This window comes from Bos javanicus, chromosome 1 (assembly GCF_032452875.1).
Source record: "Bos javanicus breed banteng chromosome 1, ARS-OSU_banteng_1.0, whole genome shotgun sequence".
Classification (NCBI taxonomy): domain Eukaryota; kingdom Metazoa; phylum Chordata; class Mammalia; order Artiodactyla; family Bovidae; genus Bos; species Bos javanicus.
Genome location: NC_083868.1, coordinates 154,003,418 through 154,018,423, shown reverse-complemented (window position 1 = coordinate 154,018,423; position 15,006 = coordinate 154,003,418). Strand labels below are relative to the sequence as shown.

General features: G+C 47.1%; 1 protein-coding gene across 10 annotated transcripts in view; it reads left to right on the top strand.

The window, feature by feature from the left end:
- Window positions 1-15,006, top strand: part of TBC1D5 (TBC1 domain family member 5) — a 599,010-nt gene that overhangs the window by 533,598 nt on the left and 50,406 nt on the right. For all 10 annotated transcript variants that reach the window (XM_061427849.1, XM_061427904.1, XM_061427893.1 and 7 more), the window contains one exon: window positions 14,178-14,341. In XM_061427849.1, coding sequence (XP_061283833.1) covers window positions 14,178-14,341 — 164 coding nt within the window. The remainder of the gene's footprint in view (window positions 1-14,177; window positions 14,342-15,006) is intronic.

Below are 15,006 nucleotides of genomic sequence, written 5' to 3'. Positions count from 1 at the left end.
GGGAACGACAGAGGATGAGATAGCTGGATGGCATCACTGACTCGATGGACGTGAGTATAAGTGAACTCAGGGAGATGGTGATGGACAGGGAGGCCAGGCGTGCTGTGATTCATGGGGTCGCAAACAGTCGGATGCGACTGAGCGACTGATCTGATCTGATTCATGTTACAGATATGAGTAAATATACATAAATGTATATGCATGTTTATCATTATGCATATTATCAGGTTTTTCCTTTTCCATTGTCGTTTATCACAGCATATTGAATATAGTTCCCTGTGCTGTACCATAGGGCCTTGTTTATCCATCCTATAGATAATAGTTTGCATCTGCTCATCCAAACTCACAATCCATCCCTCCCCTGCACCCAACGCTGGCAACCACAAGCTTGTTCTCTGTATCTGTGTTGTAGATAACTTCATTTGTGTCATATTTGAGATGCCACATGTAAGCAATGTCATATGATGTTTGTCTTTTTATTTCTGACTTAGTTTGCTTGTACTTCCCTGGTGGCTCAGACGGTAAAAGCATCTGCCTACATTGCAGGAGACCCGGGTTGGATCCCTGGTTTGGGAAGATCCCCTGGAGAAGGAAATGGCAGCCCACTCCAGTATTGTTGCCTGGAAAATCCCATGGACAGAGGAGCCTGGCAGGCTGCAGTCCATGGGGTCGCACAGAGTCGGACACGACGGAGCGGCTTCACTGTCACTTAGTTTGCTTAGCTTGATAATCTGTAGGTCCATCCATGTTGCTGCAAATGGCATCATTTCGTTACTTTTATGGCAGATGTCACCATCTTAGTTTTTTGAATGCTGAGTTGTAAGCCAGCTTTTTCACTCTTCTCGCACCTACATCAAAAGGCTCTTCAGTTCCTCTTTGCTTTCAGCCATAAGGGTGGTGTCATCTGCATATCTAAGGTTATTGATATTTCTCCTGGCAATCTTGATTCCAGCTTGTGCTTCTTCCAGCCCAGCGTTTCTCATGATGTTCTCTGCATATAACTTAAATAAGCAGGCTGACAATATACAGCCTTGACGTACTCCTTTCCCAATCTGGAACCAGTCTGTGGTTCCATGTCCAGTTTTAACTGTTGCTTCCTGACCTGCATACAGATATCTCAGGATACAGGTAAGGTGGTCTGGTGTTCCCATCTCTTGAAGAATTTTCCACAGTTTATTGTGATCTGCACAGTCAAAGGCTTTGGCATAGTCAACAAAGCAGAAGTAGATGTTTTTCTGGAACTCTCCTGGTTTTTTTATGGTCCAACAGATGTTGGCAATTTGAACTATGGTTTCCTCTGGCTTTTCTAAATCCAGCTTGAACATCCAGAAGTTCACGGTTCACATACTGTTGAAGCCTGGCTTGGAGAATTTTGAGCATGACTTGGTTAGCGTGTGAGATGAGTACAGTTGTGTGGTAGTTTGAGCATTCTTTGGCATTGCCTTTCTTTGGGATTGGAATGAAAACTGACCTTTTCCAGTCCTGTGGCCACTACTGAGTTTTCCATATTTGCTGACATATTGAGTGCAGCATTTTCACAGCATCGTCTTTTAGGATGTGAAATAGCTCAGCTGGAATTCCATCACCTCTACTAGCTTTGTTCGTAGTGATGCTTCCTAAGGCCCCCTTGACTTTGCACTCCAGGGTGTCTGGCTCTAGGTGAGTGACCACTCCATTGTGGCTATCTGGGGCATTCCATTGTATGTATGTATCACATCTTCCTTATCCCTTCATCCGTGGATGGACATTTTAGGTTGTTTCCATGTCTTGGCTATTGTAAATAGTGCTGCTGTGAACATAGGGGTTTGTTTGTTTAATAAAACAAGGTTGAAAAGGATAAAAATTCTCTCTTCCCACTTAACCACTGTTAATGTAAAACTAAAGTGCACGTAACATTAGACAGTCCCAGTTAACTAAAGGGAAAAAAGAAACAGCTTCTTTTTCTCCTCGCACTTCCTTTTGCCAGCCCATTTCACTACAGGTATCCATTGTTAAGTTTCTTATAATTCCTTCTAGGAGAAAGAAAAAATATTTTAAACTAAGGGGTAACACATACCTCATGTTAATATGCTAACAGTTCATGTCTAGAGATGACTTCACTGTGGACCCTCAAGATGAAAGCAGAACCTGTGCCGTGCAGGTGACAAGCAGTAAGTGGCTGGGACAGAGAAGAGGAAGGCCAGAGCAGCTCAGGCAGGACGTAGCGCAACAGGACGGAGAGCCTGCTCCTGCCCGCAGGAAGGACTGCAGAGCCTAGAGGCTGTCCTGGAAGATGGCCATGCATCAGTCCCTCTGGGTGCTGTTGAAAAACGAGAGTCCTGAAGCAGAACAATCAGTTCCACTGCCTTCTAAGTAATCGCTTTAAGAAGAGAGAGGAATACAGAATATGTAAAACAAAGTAAGGAGACTCATCAATTAACCAGAACATGCCTCTTTTTTGGGAAGACTTACTCCAAAGACACTGAATGAATGAGTTGTTGGATAGAGAACAAGGTCAGAGTTAGCCCTTTGCCACCAGAAGACTCATTCCACGTTTCTTTCATTTGAAGTCGCATTTGCTACAGCCCTTTCTAGGGAAGCAGGGTGATGAATCTGTGCTCAGCATGGGCTCTGGAGTCAGGCCTGGGTTGGAATCCGGCCTTAGTCACTGCCTCGCTGGATGCCCCACGGAGGCTGCTTGACCTCTCATCTATAAAGAGAGAGAGAAGGGACAGCTGCTCTGGCGGGGGGGGGGGCGGGCAGTACCCCCCACGCCTGTCCGTCGTGCGGACTGGAGGGGGCCTCCTCTCATCTGTAGAGAGAGAGAAGGGACAGCTGGGTCGGGGGCGGAACCCCACACCTGTCCCGTCGTAAGAACTGGAGGGTGCTGCCTCTGATCGGTAGAGAGAGAAGGGACAGCTGCTTCAGGGGTGGTGGGCGGCACCCCATGCCAGTCCATCGTGAGGACTGGAGGGGGCCGCCTCTCATCTGTAGAGAGAGAAAAGGGACAGCTGCTTCAGGGGTGGGGGGCGGCACCCCACGCCTGTCCATCGTCAGGACTGGAGGGGGCCGCCTGCTCGGGCAGTTATGGTGGTGGGGTCACTGTGTGCCATCCTCAAGTGCCTCTCAGGCTGTCAGAGTGAGCCGTATGAAGGAAACAACTCAACGCCTCTGTCTTGTCTTAATAATATGTCCTGACGATCTGAACCCCACGTTTGCACTTTGGCACGCCAGCCTTGGCTGGGACCGCGCCCGGCGTCTCTGGCCGGGCTGGAACCGGGTGGGTTGCAGGCACTGCAGGTCCTTTGCCCTCCTGCGGCACCAACGTGGTTTTTGAGGAGCAGACCAGAGCCCTCTTCCGTCTGTCGCTCAGGTCTGTGAGGTCGTACTGTGTCACCAGGCGGGGACCAGTTGCGTCCTGTGTGCTCCAGGGTCACCGTGGGACGTCCAGGCGACCCCCTTTCTGTGACCATAGCGCTGGGCTTCCTGGAGGCCTTGCCCTTCCCTATCCTCTGAGCCGGGCTTCCCACCCGCGACCCCTAGAATTCCCAGCCTCCTGAATGTGTTGCCTTGGGTGTCCTGTGTCCAGATCCCCAGCTGGTCTCAGGTTCATGGGGTTCTGCCCGGCCATTTAGGAATACCGCTCATGTTCTTGTTTCCTGTTGAGTTTAGTGAGAGAAAGCTCACGAGAATATCACGCATGGAGCATCGTAGGAGCTTCACGTGCGTCCCTCCCTCCTCTCCTCTCCTCTCCCCAGCCACCCTGTAATCGGGGTCCCCACTAATGCTGGAGCAGCTCCTTCAGTGAACTTGGCTCTTGACAGATAAGCTCCATCGACACATAGCCCATGGGACCCAGAACATTTATTGAATGTTTCAGAGCGGCCTGTGCTCAGAGCCCGTTAGCCCAGGTCTGTGGGTGCCCCCCAAGCAGGTGGCCATGGTGGCCATGGGCCCGTTCAGGAGAGTGGGTCTGAGGCTGGGGGGCAGCCCATGCCCGCCTGTGCTGGGTCGGGGGTGCCGGGTGTGCTGCGGATGGTCTGCGTGTGCTGAGTCCGTCACAGACGCTCAGACCACGCTGAGCCCTTCCCACGTGTCCGCCGTGGGCACCCAGCACATGTGAAGGGCTCACTTCCCCAAGGAGGAGACTGTGGCCTATGGAGGGTCAGGGACTTGAGGGGCCCCATGGCTAGACAGCAGCCAAGTCAGACTGGACCCCAGCTGTGTCCGGCTCAGCAGGTGTGGATCTGAGGGATTCTACTTGGCAAGCCACTCGTGTGTCGCCCACGACCGCCCCAGCTTTAGCTGAAGCCCTGAGATCTCTCACGGGCCCAGCGCAGGAGGCGCCTCGTCCAGCCTAGCTCCGGTCATCCTGAGCCCATGTCCCTGCAGTCCCACAGGGCTGCTGACCGGAGCGGCCAGGCCCCTGCCTGAGGACACGCTCTGCTGGGCCCAGCTGCCCTGTCCTCACCCCACCTTCCCTCCGTCCCTCCTTGCCCTAGAGCCGGATGACCGGGAGGACAGAGCCCACACTGAGGGTGCCAGCAGCTTCTGAAAGGAATGTGTGTGCTCCCGTCCCCTGGGCCTGCGCCCCTCCTCCCCAGCACGCGGGTGGCAGGGAGCCCCGAGGGGTCCATCAGGCTTTGTCTCATCGAGGTGTGCCCAGTAGTCTGCCTCCAAAATACTGTGTTTCCTGCAGAAAAGTGACCTTCCCTGAACCACCACCCCCAACTCTAAAGATGTAGCTCCAAGTCTGATGGCCTGAGACAGGATCAGGTGGTCCCTCCTCAGTGCTTTCGTTGGCGGGGGTTGTAGGTTAGTCGGTGTGTGTGCGAGGCCTCATGTCTCCTGAGCTGGTGTTTCAGGAGCTCCTGTGGGTCCGTCCTCGGGGCCGGCAGACTTTCTAGACACATTTCCTACCCTCAGCCCGCACAGGGCTTGTTCCCCGATGTTTGAAGGAAAGACTGCGCATGCCTGCTGTGGCATGAGAATATTTAGTATATTCAAGAGTGACTTACCGTATAATTATGAAAAGCCGTTCTGGGTCAGGACTTCAGAGCTTCGTAGGACGCTTTTGGGGGTGTGCCCTAAGGAGCGCACTGAATCCACGAGGAGTCAAAGCAGCAGCCTTGAGCTGCGGGAGGGGGTGCACTCCCTGCCGTTGCTGCTGGGACCCCTGAGGCCAGGACAGCGCTCAGAGGCCGTCGTGAGAGGGGACCAGCCCGGGCCTCTGTCAGCCCAAACCAGCCCTGGGTGCAGCTGTTCCCGGGGAAGGGGCATGCTGTTGGCAGAGCAGTTCTTTTCAGCTGGGGCTGTCTGCAGAGAGGAAGCCACAGGGGCCGTCGGCCTCTGAGAGAAAACGTGCCTCAGTCCCGCTGGAGTCCTGCCCAGCTCTGCGTGGTGAACAGTGTGCCTCCAGGCGTGAGCGTCAGGCCCCGGCGCCCAAGGAACGGACAGCGAGCCTCGGGCCCTGGCACCCGCACGTGGTGAGGGAGCCTCAGGCCCCGGCACCCACACAGATGAGCGTTGGTCCTGTCAGTTAGAACGCCGTGCAGCTTACGGGCTGCAGGCCTGTTGACGCGGACTCCTCAGCCAGGATCTGTCCGGCGAGGCCTGGCTGGAGAAACGTCTCATCCGTGCCCCGACGTTGTCCTGAGCCTGTGTGCTAGGCCTGGAAAGGGCGGAGGGGCTGAAGGCCCTTCCTTCCGTCTCACGTGCTGGTGACTCCAGCTTCTTGAGGTCTAAATGTTTCCGTTCTCACAGGGTACAGAAACGTTAGCCAGTTTCTGTAACAGAGGAGAAATGTATTTTAGTACAGTTTTTATATGCGATACATGCCACATAGTACTTTATTAATACTACCACCAGTTTGGAATTTGTTCATTCTGAGATAAATTCTGAAAAGAGCTGACTTAACGTTATCTCTGAAACGATAGTTGGCCAGGCAGAATAAAAGCTACAGAAGAAACTTACGGAGAACAGAACTTCCAAATCCTCTCTGGATTGGATAACTGGATACATATTCCCACACAGTAAATGACTGATAAGCTGATTTATTAAAGCAGGTAATCAAAAGATTTCGCCTAGGTATGTCATTATCTTATTTTGTTACGATGGTTATTCTATGTAACAGTCTACATGTGAAAAAATTTGGAAATTTAGACTGCTGAGTGGATTATACCTGGGCTGTCCAGTGTGGTATCTGTTCACTACATGGGACCTGGGAGCACTGCAACGGGTGTGCACTGGGTTTTCAAGACTTAGTTTGAAAAAACGAGTGTGAAATATCTCAGTTGTTTTATTTTGATGACATGTTGGAATGATCATAGTTTGGATGTTTGGTGAAGTAAAAAAATTATTTAAATTAGTTTTACTTGTCTTTAGTGTTTAACTGTGGATACTAGAAAATTCAAACGACACATGTGGCTTGGGCTGTTTCTGCCGAGCAGCGGCAGTGCAGTCATTGCCCTGATGGTCTTCCACGTGGAACATCAGCAGAGGTTGACTGTCACCCTGCCATGTACCACCCAACAGGAGAAGCTGTGACGGGCGCAGCCCCTGCCCTTCCTGAAATCTGGTCTGTAATGTAAGCAGGAGCACTCTAATTGAATACAAGAGACCTGACTATCCATTTGTGTTTCCAGGAAAAAGCATTTCAAAATGTGTATATATCCTAACAAGAGTAGACAGGCCTCAGCCACTCCCCAAATCAAGTGGCTCCTTAGAGTCACCCTCTCTGATACAGAAATGCAATAACGTGTTGGTTTAGTCTCTAAGTTTGGACAAACTGTATGATACTGCTAGCTGTATATGTAAGCACTATTTCCTGGGCATAGAATCGATTAAACTCTGTAAGCCTCAGTTTTCTCATAATGTCACTAGGATCAAATGATATAGAGTGTAAAGGTCCATACATGTGCATGGACTAACGTTTTGTAAACATCACTCTGCTGAGGTGTATTTTAATTTTCTGATTTCTTCTTCGGGTAGCCAGACTAGGGAAGTATGCATATAGTAAAGGTTTAGGGATGGTGCATGGCTATAGGACAGATAAAATCTAAAATCCGAGTTTTCTTGATTTTATTATAATTTCAACATGGAAACAGTTGATTTCTATAATAGGGATCACTTAAGACTTTTTTCCCCTTGATAATGTTTGTGTGTGTGTGTGTGCGCACGCAGGCATCATGTCTTGACTTTTTGCCACCCCATGGACTGTAGCTGCCAGGCTTCTCTGTCCATGGAATTTTCCAGGCAAGAATACTGTAATGGGTTACCATTTCCTCCTCCAGGGGATCTTCCCAACCAGGGGTTTGAACGTGCTTCCCTACCATCTATCCTGCATTGGCAGACTGGTTCTTTAACACTGCGCCACCTGGGAAACCCAATAATGTTTGTAATTTCTTTTAAATGGAAAATTTTCCAAGCAGATTTGATGGAACTTTACTTTATATTATAAATGCCTGACAGATAGAGATACCCCTACCTTATTTTCAGACTAATCAAAAAAACTAAAATTTTATAAGATTTGATATATATAATTGCTTACAACTATTTTTTTTTTTTTTGGAAGATAAATTGGGAGGAGGGAGTTGTTGTAGTCCACAAAATTCTAAGTTTTTGCAGGAGTATAATAAATGTAAATGAATCTACCTGGTATTTTAACGTAACTTGGAATCTGAACTATCATGCTAAATGATGAGATGCTAGAGATCATTGTTACTGTTCAGTCGCTCAGTCGTGTCCGACTCTTTGCAACCCCATGGACTGCAGCACCCAGGCTTCCCTGTCCTTCACCATCTCCCAGAGTCCACCCAAACTCATGTCCAGTGATGCCATCCAACCATTTCATCCTCTGTCGTCCCCTTCTCCTCCTGCCTTCAATCTTTCCCAGCATCAGGGTCTTTTCTAATGAGTCAGCTCTTCAAATCAGGTGGCCAGAGTATTGGAGCTTCAGCTTCAGCATCAGTCCTTCCAGTGACTATTCAGGACTGATTTCCTTTAGGATGGACTGGTTGGATCTCCTTGCAGTCCAAGGGATTCTCAACAGTCTTCTCCAACACCACTGTTCAAAAGCATCAGTTCTTTGGTGTTCAGCCTTCTTTATGGTCCAACTCTCACATCTGTACATGACTATTGGAAAAGCCATAGCTTTGACTAGACGGATCTTTGTTGGCAAAGTAATGTCTCTGCTTTTTAATATGTTATGTAGGTGGGTCATAACTTTTCTTCGAAGGAGCAAGAATCTTTTAATTTTGTGGCTGCAGTCACCATCTGCAGTGATGTTGGAGTCCAAGAAAATAAAGTCAGCCACTGTTTCCATTGTTTCCCCATCTGTTTGCCATGAAGTGATGGGACCAGGTGCTATGATCTTTGTTTTCTGAATGTTGAGCTTTAAGCCAACTTTCTCACTCTCCTCTTTAACTTTCATCAAGAGGCTCTTTAGTTCTTCACTTTCTGCCATAAGGGTGGTGTCATCTGCATATCTGAGGTTATTGATATTTCTCCCGGCAGTCTTGATTCCAGCTTGTGCCTCCTCCAGCCCAGCGTTTCTCATGATGTACTCTGCATATAAGTTAAATAAGCAGGGTGACAATATACAGCCTTGACGTACTCCTTTTCCTATCTGGAACCAGTCTGTTGTTCCATGTCCGGTTCTAAGTGTTGTTTCTGACCTGACTACAGGTTTCACAGGAGGCAGGTAAGATGGTCTGGTATTCCCATCTCTCAGAATTTTCCACAGTTTGTTGTGATACACACACTCAAAAGCTTTAGCCTAGTCAATGAAGCAGAAACAGATGTTTTCCTGAAATTCTCCTGCTTTTTCTATGAGCCAACGGATGTTGGCAATTTGGTCTCTGGTTCCTCGACATGTAAAGATGGTTCCTCTGCCATCTAGAGATCATAAATAGAGTATTCTGCTGCTGCTGCTGCTGCAAAGTCACTTCAGTTGTGTCCGACTCTGTGCGACCCCATAGACAGCAGCCCACCAGGCTCTGCCGTCCCTGGGATTCTCCAGGCAAGAACACTGGAGTGGATTGCCATTTCCTTCTCCATTGCGTGGAAGTGAAAAGTGAAAGTGAAGTCGTTTAGTCGAGACCGACTCTTGGCGACCCCATGGACTGTAGCTCACGAGGCTCCTCCATCCATGGGATTTTCTAGGCAAGAGTACTGGAGTGGCTTGCCATTGCCTTCTCCAAAACAGAGTATAATTTTTTAAAAGAAGGAGGAGTAATAATGAGAATTTCCCACTTATTTAACAACTCTGGAGATGAGAGGTCTGACTTCAGTCTCGCCAAGATAAAGCCGAGGCATCAGGGGGCCTTTGGGGGAGAATCGTTTGTGCTGTCGGCAGTATTCAGTTCCTAGTGACTGTAGAGCCGGGGTCCCCATTTCCCCACTGGCTGTCAGTGGACGCCATTCCCAGCCCTCAAGGATCCACACTGCCTCGTTTCCCTTTCTCCATCTTCACAGCCAGCACCAGCAGTTCAGCTCTCTCTGTCCTCAGCCGCCTCATTTTCCGTAGTCACATCTCTGCTTTTGTTTCACTGTAAGGACCCTGTCCACACTAACCCACATGGCCACCCAGGTCACTCTTCCCAGCTCAGACTCTTAAGTCACGCCTACAGCGCTGCTTCTGCCCTGTAAACTAGCACACTTACAGACCCCAGACATTAAGGGCATAGGCTTTATTCCACCTGCCATGGCTTTGTGGGGGAAGGTAGGAATTCTTAAATTTGACCCAGGAAGAAGTAGGAAACTTTAATGGAGGAATTAATGTAGAAAAACGTCTAAAAGAGCCGTTACAGTAATAACTTCAAAAAGTCACCGGCACCAGCAGATGTTATAGGTGAATGACCCAAATTTTGAAGGATGGATAAATTTGGTTGTATAAACTTAGGAAAAGGTGGAAAGTTTGTCATTTCATTTTGTGAAAAAGACATGTTCTTGTGAATCAAAATGCTTTGATTTCTTAGATTCCTTTCTGTGGACTTTTAGAAGTAATTTAAAACTCAAAGCTGAGCAAACATTCCTTCTGTTTTAGCTGTATCTTCCACCACCCCAAGGCAATAAAAGCTTCTCAAGGAGTGCAGTTCCAAGGAACAAAGAGAAAATACTCATAAAAGGAAGAAGAAAAGCCTAGGTTTATAGCATCTGCTTAAATTGTTTCCCACTTTACCATCTTGGGTAAGAAATGCCTTCCTTGCAGGACCCTGAAAACAGAATCCAAAAAGAAAACGTAGACACACACACATATATACAAAGGGGCTATGTTCCAGAATTTAAGAAGAACTCCATTAAGACCTTTTTTTAAAATAAAACTAACAGAGACAATTCACATAGGACCTTCAGAAGATGGCCTAGATTAATATGTTGAGAGTGTTTTTTTTTTAAGATATTCACCCTCACTAGTTATCAAGAAACCTTAACTAACATAATGAAGCCCTCCTTCCATCAGATTAACCAAACAAATAAAAATTTAATGCATCATGTTACTTTTACGCCTGCTGCTGCTACTGCTGCTAAGTTGCTTCAGTCGTGTCCGACTCTGCGCGACCCCAGAGACGGCAGCCCACCAGGCTCCCCCGTCCCTGGGATTCTCCAGGCAAGAACACTGGAGTGGGTTGCCATTTCCTTCTCCAATGCATGAAAGTGAAAAGTGAAAGTGAAGTCGCCAGTCGTGTCCGACTCTTTTCGACCCCATGGACTGCAGCCCACCAGGCTCCTCCGTCCATGGGAGTCTTCAGGCAAGAGTACTGGAGTGGGGTGCCATCGCCTTCTCCTACTTTTACACTTAGGTATAGACATATACACATATATTTATGTTACAATCCTGCGTGTGTGTGTATTGGTCGCTCAGTCGTGGACTCTTTGTGAGTCCAAGGACTGTAGCTCACCAGGCTCCTCTGGAGTGGGTTGCCATGCCCTTCTCCAGGGGATCTTCAGGACCCAGGGATTGAACGCAGGTCTGCATTGTGGGCAGATTCTTTATCTCTATCATTTGAGCTTTCCAGGAAGCCCATGTTAAAACCCTAGGAGAAAGCCATTTGGAACTGTTTATCTAAATTGGAATGCACATGCCATTAGACATAGCAGTTTTACATATAAATCTATCTTATAGAAATAATTAACTCTATCTAAAGATGCACCTCTCTAGAGTGTTGTCATTTTGTTTGCAAAGGTGGAAAATTAGAAAATCGCTGAGTATTTAGGAACACTACGAATTTTTTCTCTTCACATTCCTTAAAAAGGGTAAGGCTGATTTTTATACAAATCAAAGGTAAATTTTTATGACCAAGTAAGTCCAAAAAGTAAGTTACAGAGGGGTGGTCTTTTGGAATAATGGAAGAAGGACTCTGAAAAGTCTGTTTCTCCACAAATAAAACAGAGTAACAGCAGAAACGCCAAAGTCGACTTGTTCAGAACCCTAACAGTTAAAGGACTGAGTCAGTGTGAGGAGCATCTATTCAAGAAAAAAATGGCTCAACCTCAGTAATAATAGCATGCTTTGTACCATTTTAACTTTCCCTGTTGCCACCCAGATCTGCCATAGCCTTTCTTGACCAGCAGCCTTGCAACCACTGGGGAAAAAGAAGGAATCTAGAATACCCCAAAAGTCCCATCCGCAGTAAATGGTCACTAGTTCCAGCAGCTCCCGCAAAAAAATCTTGTTCTTAGGGCTTGTCTTTATTTGACTTTGATCAGAACTCACTTGGAGAGAAACCCTATCCACAGAACATCCATCAGAAATAGTCAGTGGTCCTTACTGAACATCACAGCTGCCCAAGGCAGAAACGGTGCAAACCTGAGACTGACCAGAAGCTTAACAGGCAAACCAGAGGCTAGCAAGAGACCCAGAAGGGAAATCTAAAGAATGGGGTGTCCACTGAGGGTGTGGAAAGCGCCAGGATGTTCCTAGGAACTTAGAAGGCCACACACATGCAGGACTGTGCACAAGCCCAGGGATGACCTAAGAAACTCAGTCTGTCAGATGAACTTGAGTCTCTGCATAGACAAGAAAGAAGACTGGGTGTGGACCGCAAACTGCCTGAACGCAGGCCCAGAGCTCCCCGCAGGGCTCAGATGCTGGTTCAAGGAGTTTAAGGAAAGGGAATTCCTGCCCCTTACCTGACCACTTAGCTAACCGAGCAAAGACTTCAGGAGCACACAAAGCAAGGAATATAGACTTTACAGAATTAGTTTAGGGAAGTCACTTAAAAAAAAAAAAAAAAAAACTGACAAGAAAACCAATCTGGACATTGGGGTGGGAGGCACTCAGCTCTCGTCACCGTCTAACGTTAGAGCACTCGCAGTTACACCTGATCCCTCCCTTCCTCTCATACCCTTGATGGATCTGTCAGTAAATCTAGTCAGCTTTGTGTAGAATCTGACCACTTCTCACCACCAAGCTACGATCAGTTGGCTGACTTGGATTTTTTCAGTGGCAAAATTGTCCCCCCCGCCCCCGCCTTCTTTTTTGTTTTTTTTGGCTCTTTCCCATTCCTAAACTGTTCCCAACACACCTGTCAGAGGTATCTTTTGAAAATTAAGTCAAGTCATGTCATGCCCCTGCCCAAGTCCTCTAGCTGCTTCCACTGGCTTCCCTTCTCAGAGTAAAAGTCATCAAAACTCTACAGATCCCCCACTGCCAGATGCCCTGCTGGCTCCCAGACCTCAGCCCACTCCCCAGGCTTAGCTTTAGCCACACTGGCTACTCTGCTGATCCTCCAAACCACTGGGGCCTGCTTGGGGCCTTGGTACCTGCTGGCCCTCGTATTATCTGCAAAGCTGGTATTTTCCCTTCTCTGAGTTTTTGCCCAAAAGTCCTGCACCTCAGATCTCGGTGATGCCTTTCCTGACCATCCTGCTGCAAACTCCACACCTTCGTCAGATACTCTCAGTCCCCTTTTCTGCTTTATTTGTGCCCACCATGTTTTCTGCCATGTGATGCCATGTAAAATCATACATAGGTTTTGAATGTATATGTCTGTCTCCCCTCAGTAAAAACTGAGCACCTTGGGGAGTGGGATTTCTGCCGGTTTAGTTCCTACTGTGTTTTTGTGCCCCTGAGTGCCTGGTGCTCATCATTAGGCCCTTGGTTACTGTGGGTGAATGAACGAATGAAGGAGTGAGTGCACGCCCGGCGCTGTGCCAGGCCCGTAAGTCCCCGTCACAGCCTTCTGGAAGTGTCCCCGTGGGGCCCACAAGCCCTGCGTGGCTCTGGTTGCACTTGTCCTCCAGCCCAGCAGGACTTTCTGGGCCCGTGCTCCTGTCTGGGAGCCTCTCCGCCCCGGAGCCTGTGGGGAAGGCCCTTCGGGAGTCACAGATGCCGCACTGCAACGCGGGGACCAGTCTGGACATGGACGGCTGTGTGAGCCCACATCCTGTCCCTCTCCAGATGCTGCTCCCTTGGCTTGGGGGTAGCAGTGTCCCTGTTTTGCAATCAATGAAAATGAAAGAGGCTTTTAGAAAAACCAGTGGAGGATTTTTTTTTTCAATTTATTAATAATATAATCACCACATCATTGTTTCTTATTATTAAGAAGGGCTTAATAATAGAAGGGCTTCCCTGATAGCTGAGTTGGTAAAGAATCCCCCTGCAAAGCAGGAAACTCAAGATCCACTGGAGAAAGGATAGGCTACCCACTCCAGTATTCTTGGACTTCCCTAGTGGCTCAGCTGGTAAAGAATCCACCTGCAGTGCGGGAGACCTGGGTTCAATCCCTGGGTTGGGAAGATGCCCTGGAGAAGGGAAAGGCTACCCACTCCAGTATTCTGACCTGGAGAATTCCATGGCCTGTATAGTCCATGGGGTCGAAAAGAGTCGGACACAACTGAGTGACTTTCACTTTCACTTTCTATTATTAAGGGTGATAACATTAGTAAGGAAGAATCCAGTCATTTAATCCATGATTTCTGAAATTGGATTTTTTTTTTCATGTTTTTAATATATGTACACACTCAGACCATTGTAGTATAAATAATTTATAGAAAACTCTAGCAGTCCTTCATTGTTTTAAAAAATGGACAGCTATTCTGATACATAAAAATGCATGCATCTTAATACTCCATGGAGTCATTATGTTGATGGTGTGCATAAAGAAGCATCATAATATTGATCATTTATTACAAGCAGTAAATTCAGTAGCAGTGAAAGCGTCTGGTGTTTCATTATTGCTACTGAATTTTTCTTCTAGGACAAAGTTCTAAAAACATCAGTTCCTCTCCGAGCATTGAGAGTTTGCCTGGAGGGAGAGAGTTCACTGGCTCCCCACCTTCATCTGCTGCTAAGAAGGATTCCTTTTTCAGCAACATCTCCCGATCGCGCTCACACAGCAAAACTATGGGCAGGAGAGAATCTGTGAGTATTTTAAGGACAGTTTTCTTTTTATTCTTCATTTTCCTCTAAAATGCCTCATTTGTGAAAGCCTCTTTTAATGCCTAGTTTTATAAAGTTCTTAAAATTATTATGGACTAAAATGAAATATTTCATCAAAAATATTTTGATTATTATAATTTAGTAATATTTTAAGGCTGTCGTCTGTATTATACTGGGTTGGGGACAAGGTGATATAGTAGCAATTTAAAGTAAGATGAATCCTAAATTTTCATTCTTTTCTCCTTTTTTGCCAAAGCCTGTGTTGTCTTCTAAAATGTAACGATTATCATTATAACAAACCATAGAATAAGATACTTTAAACAGACCAAGCTGTTTATGTTGTGTTGATAGCCACCAATGCCATTTGTATGCATTACTCAAAATCATATAGCTAGTACATATCAACTACCTAAAAAAAATCTGGTTTCTAAAAAAATTTAAGTCACCTTCACGAGAACTAAAATATTTATCACATTTTATAGCTAATTCAACATGATATTCTAATATGAAGAATTCCACTGCCCACTGGAAGAGGATGTAAATGTGAGGCCTTACAGAAAGGGGTCTGGATGTGGCTGAAAGGGTGCTGAGACGGCACAGTAAGGCTGCTGAGATGGGGGGCTGTAAACGTCTGAGGGGTGATTACT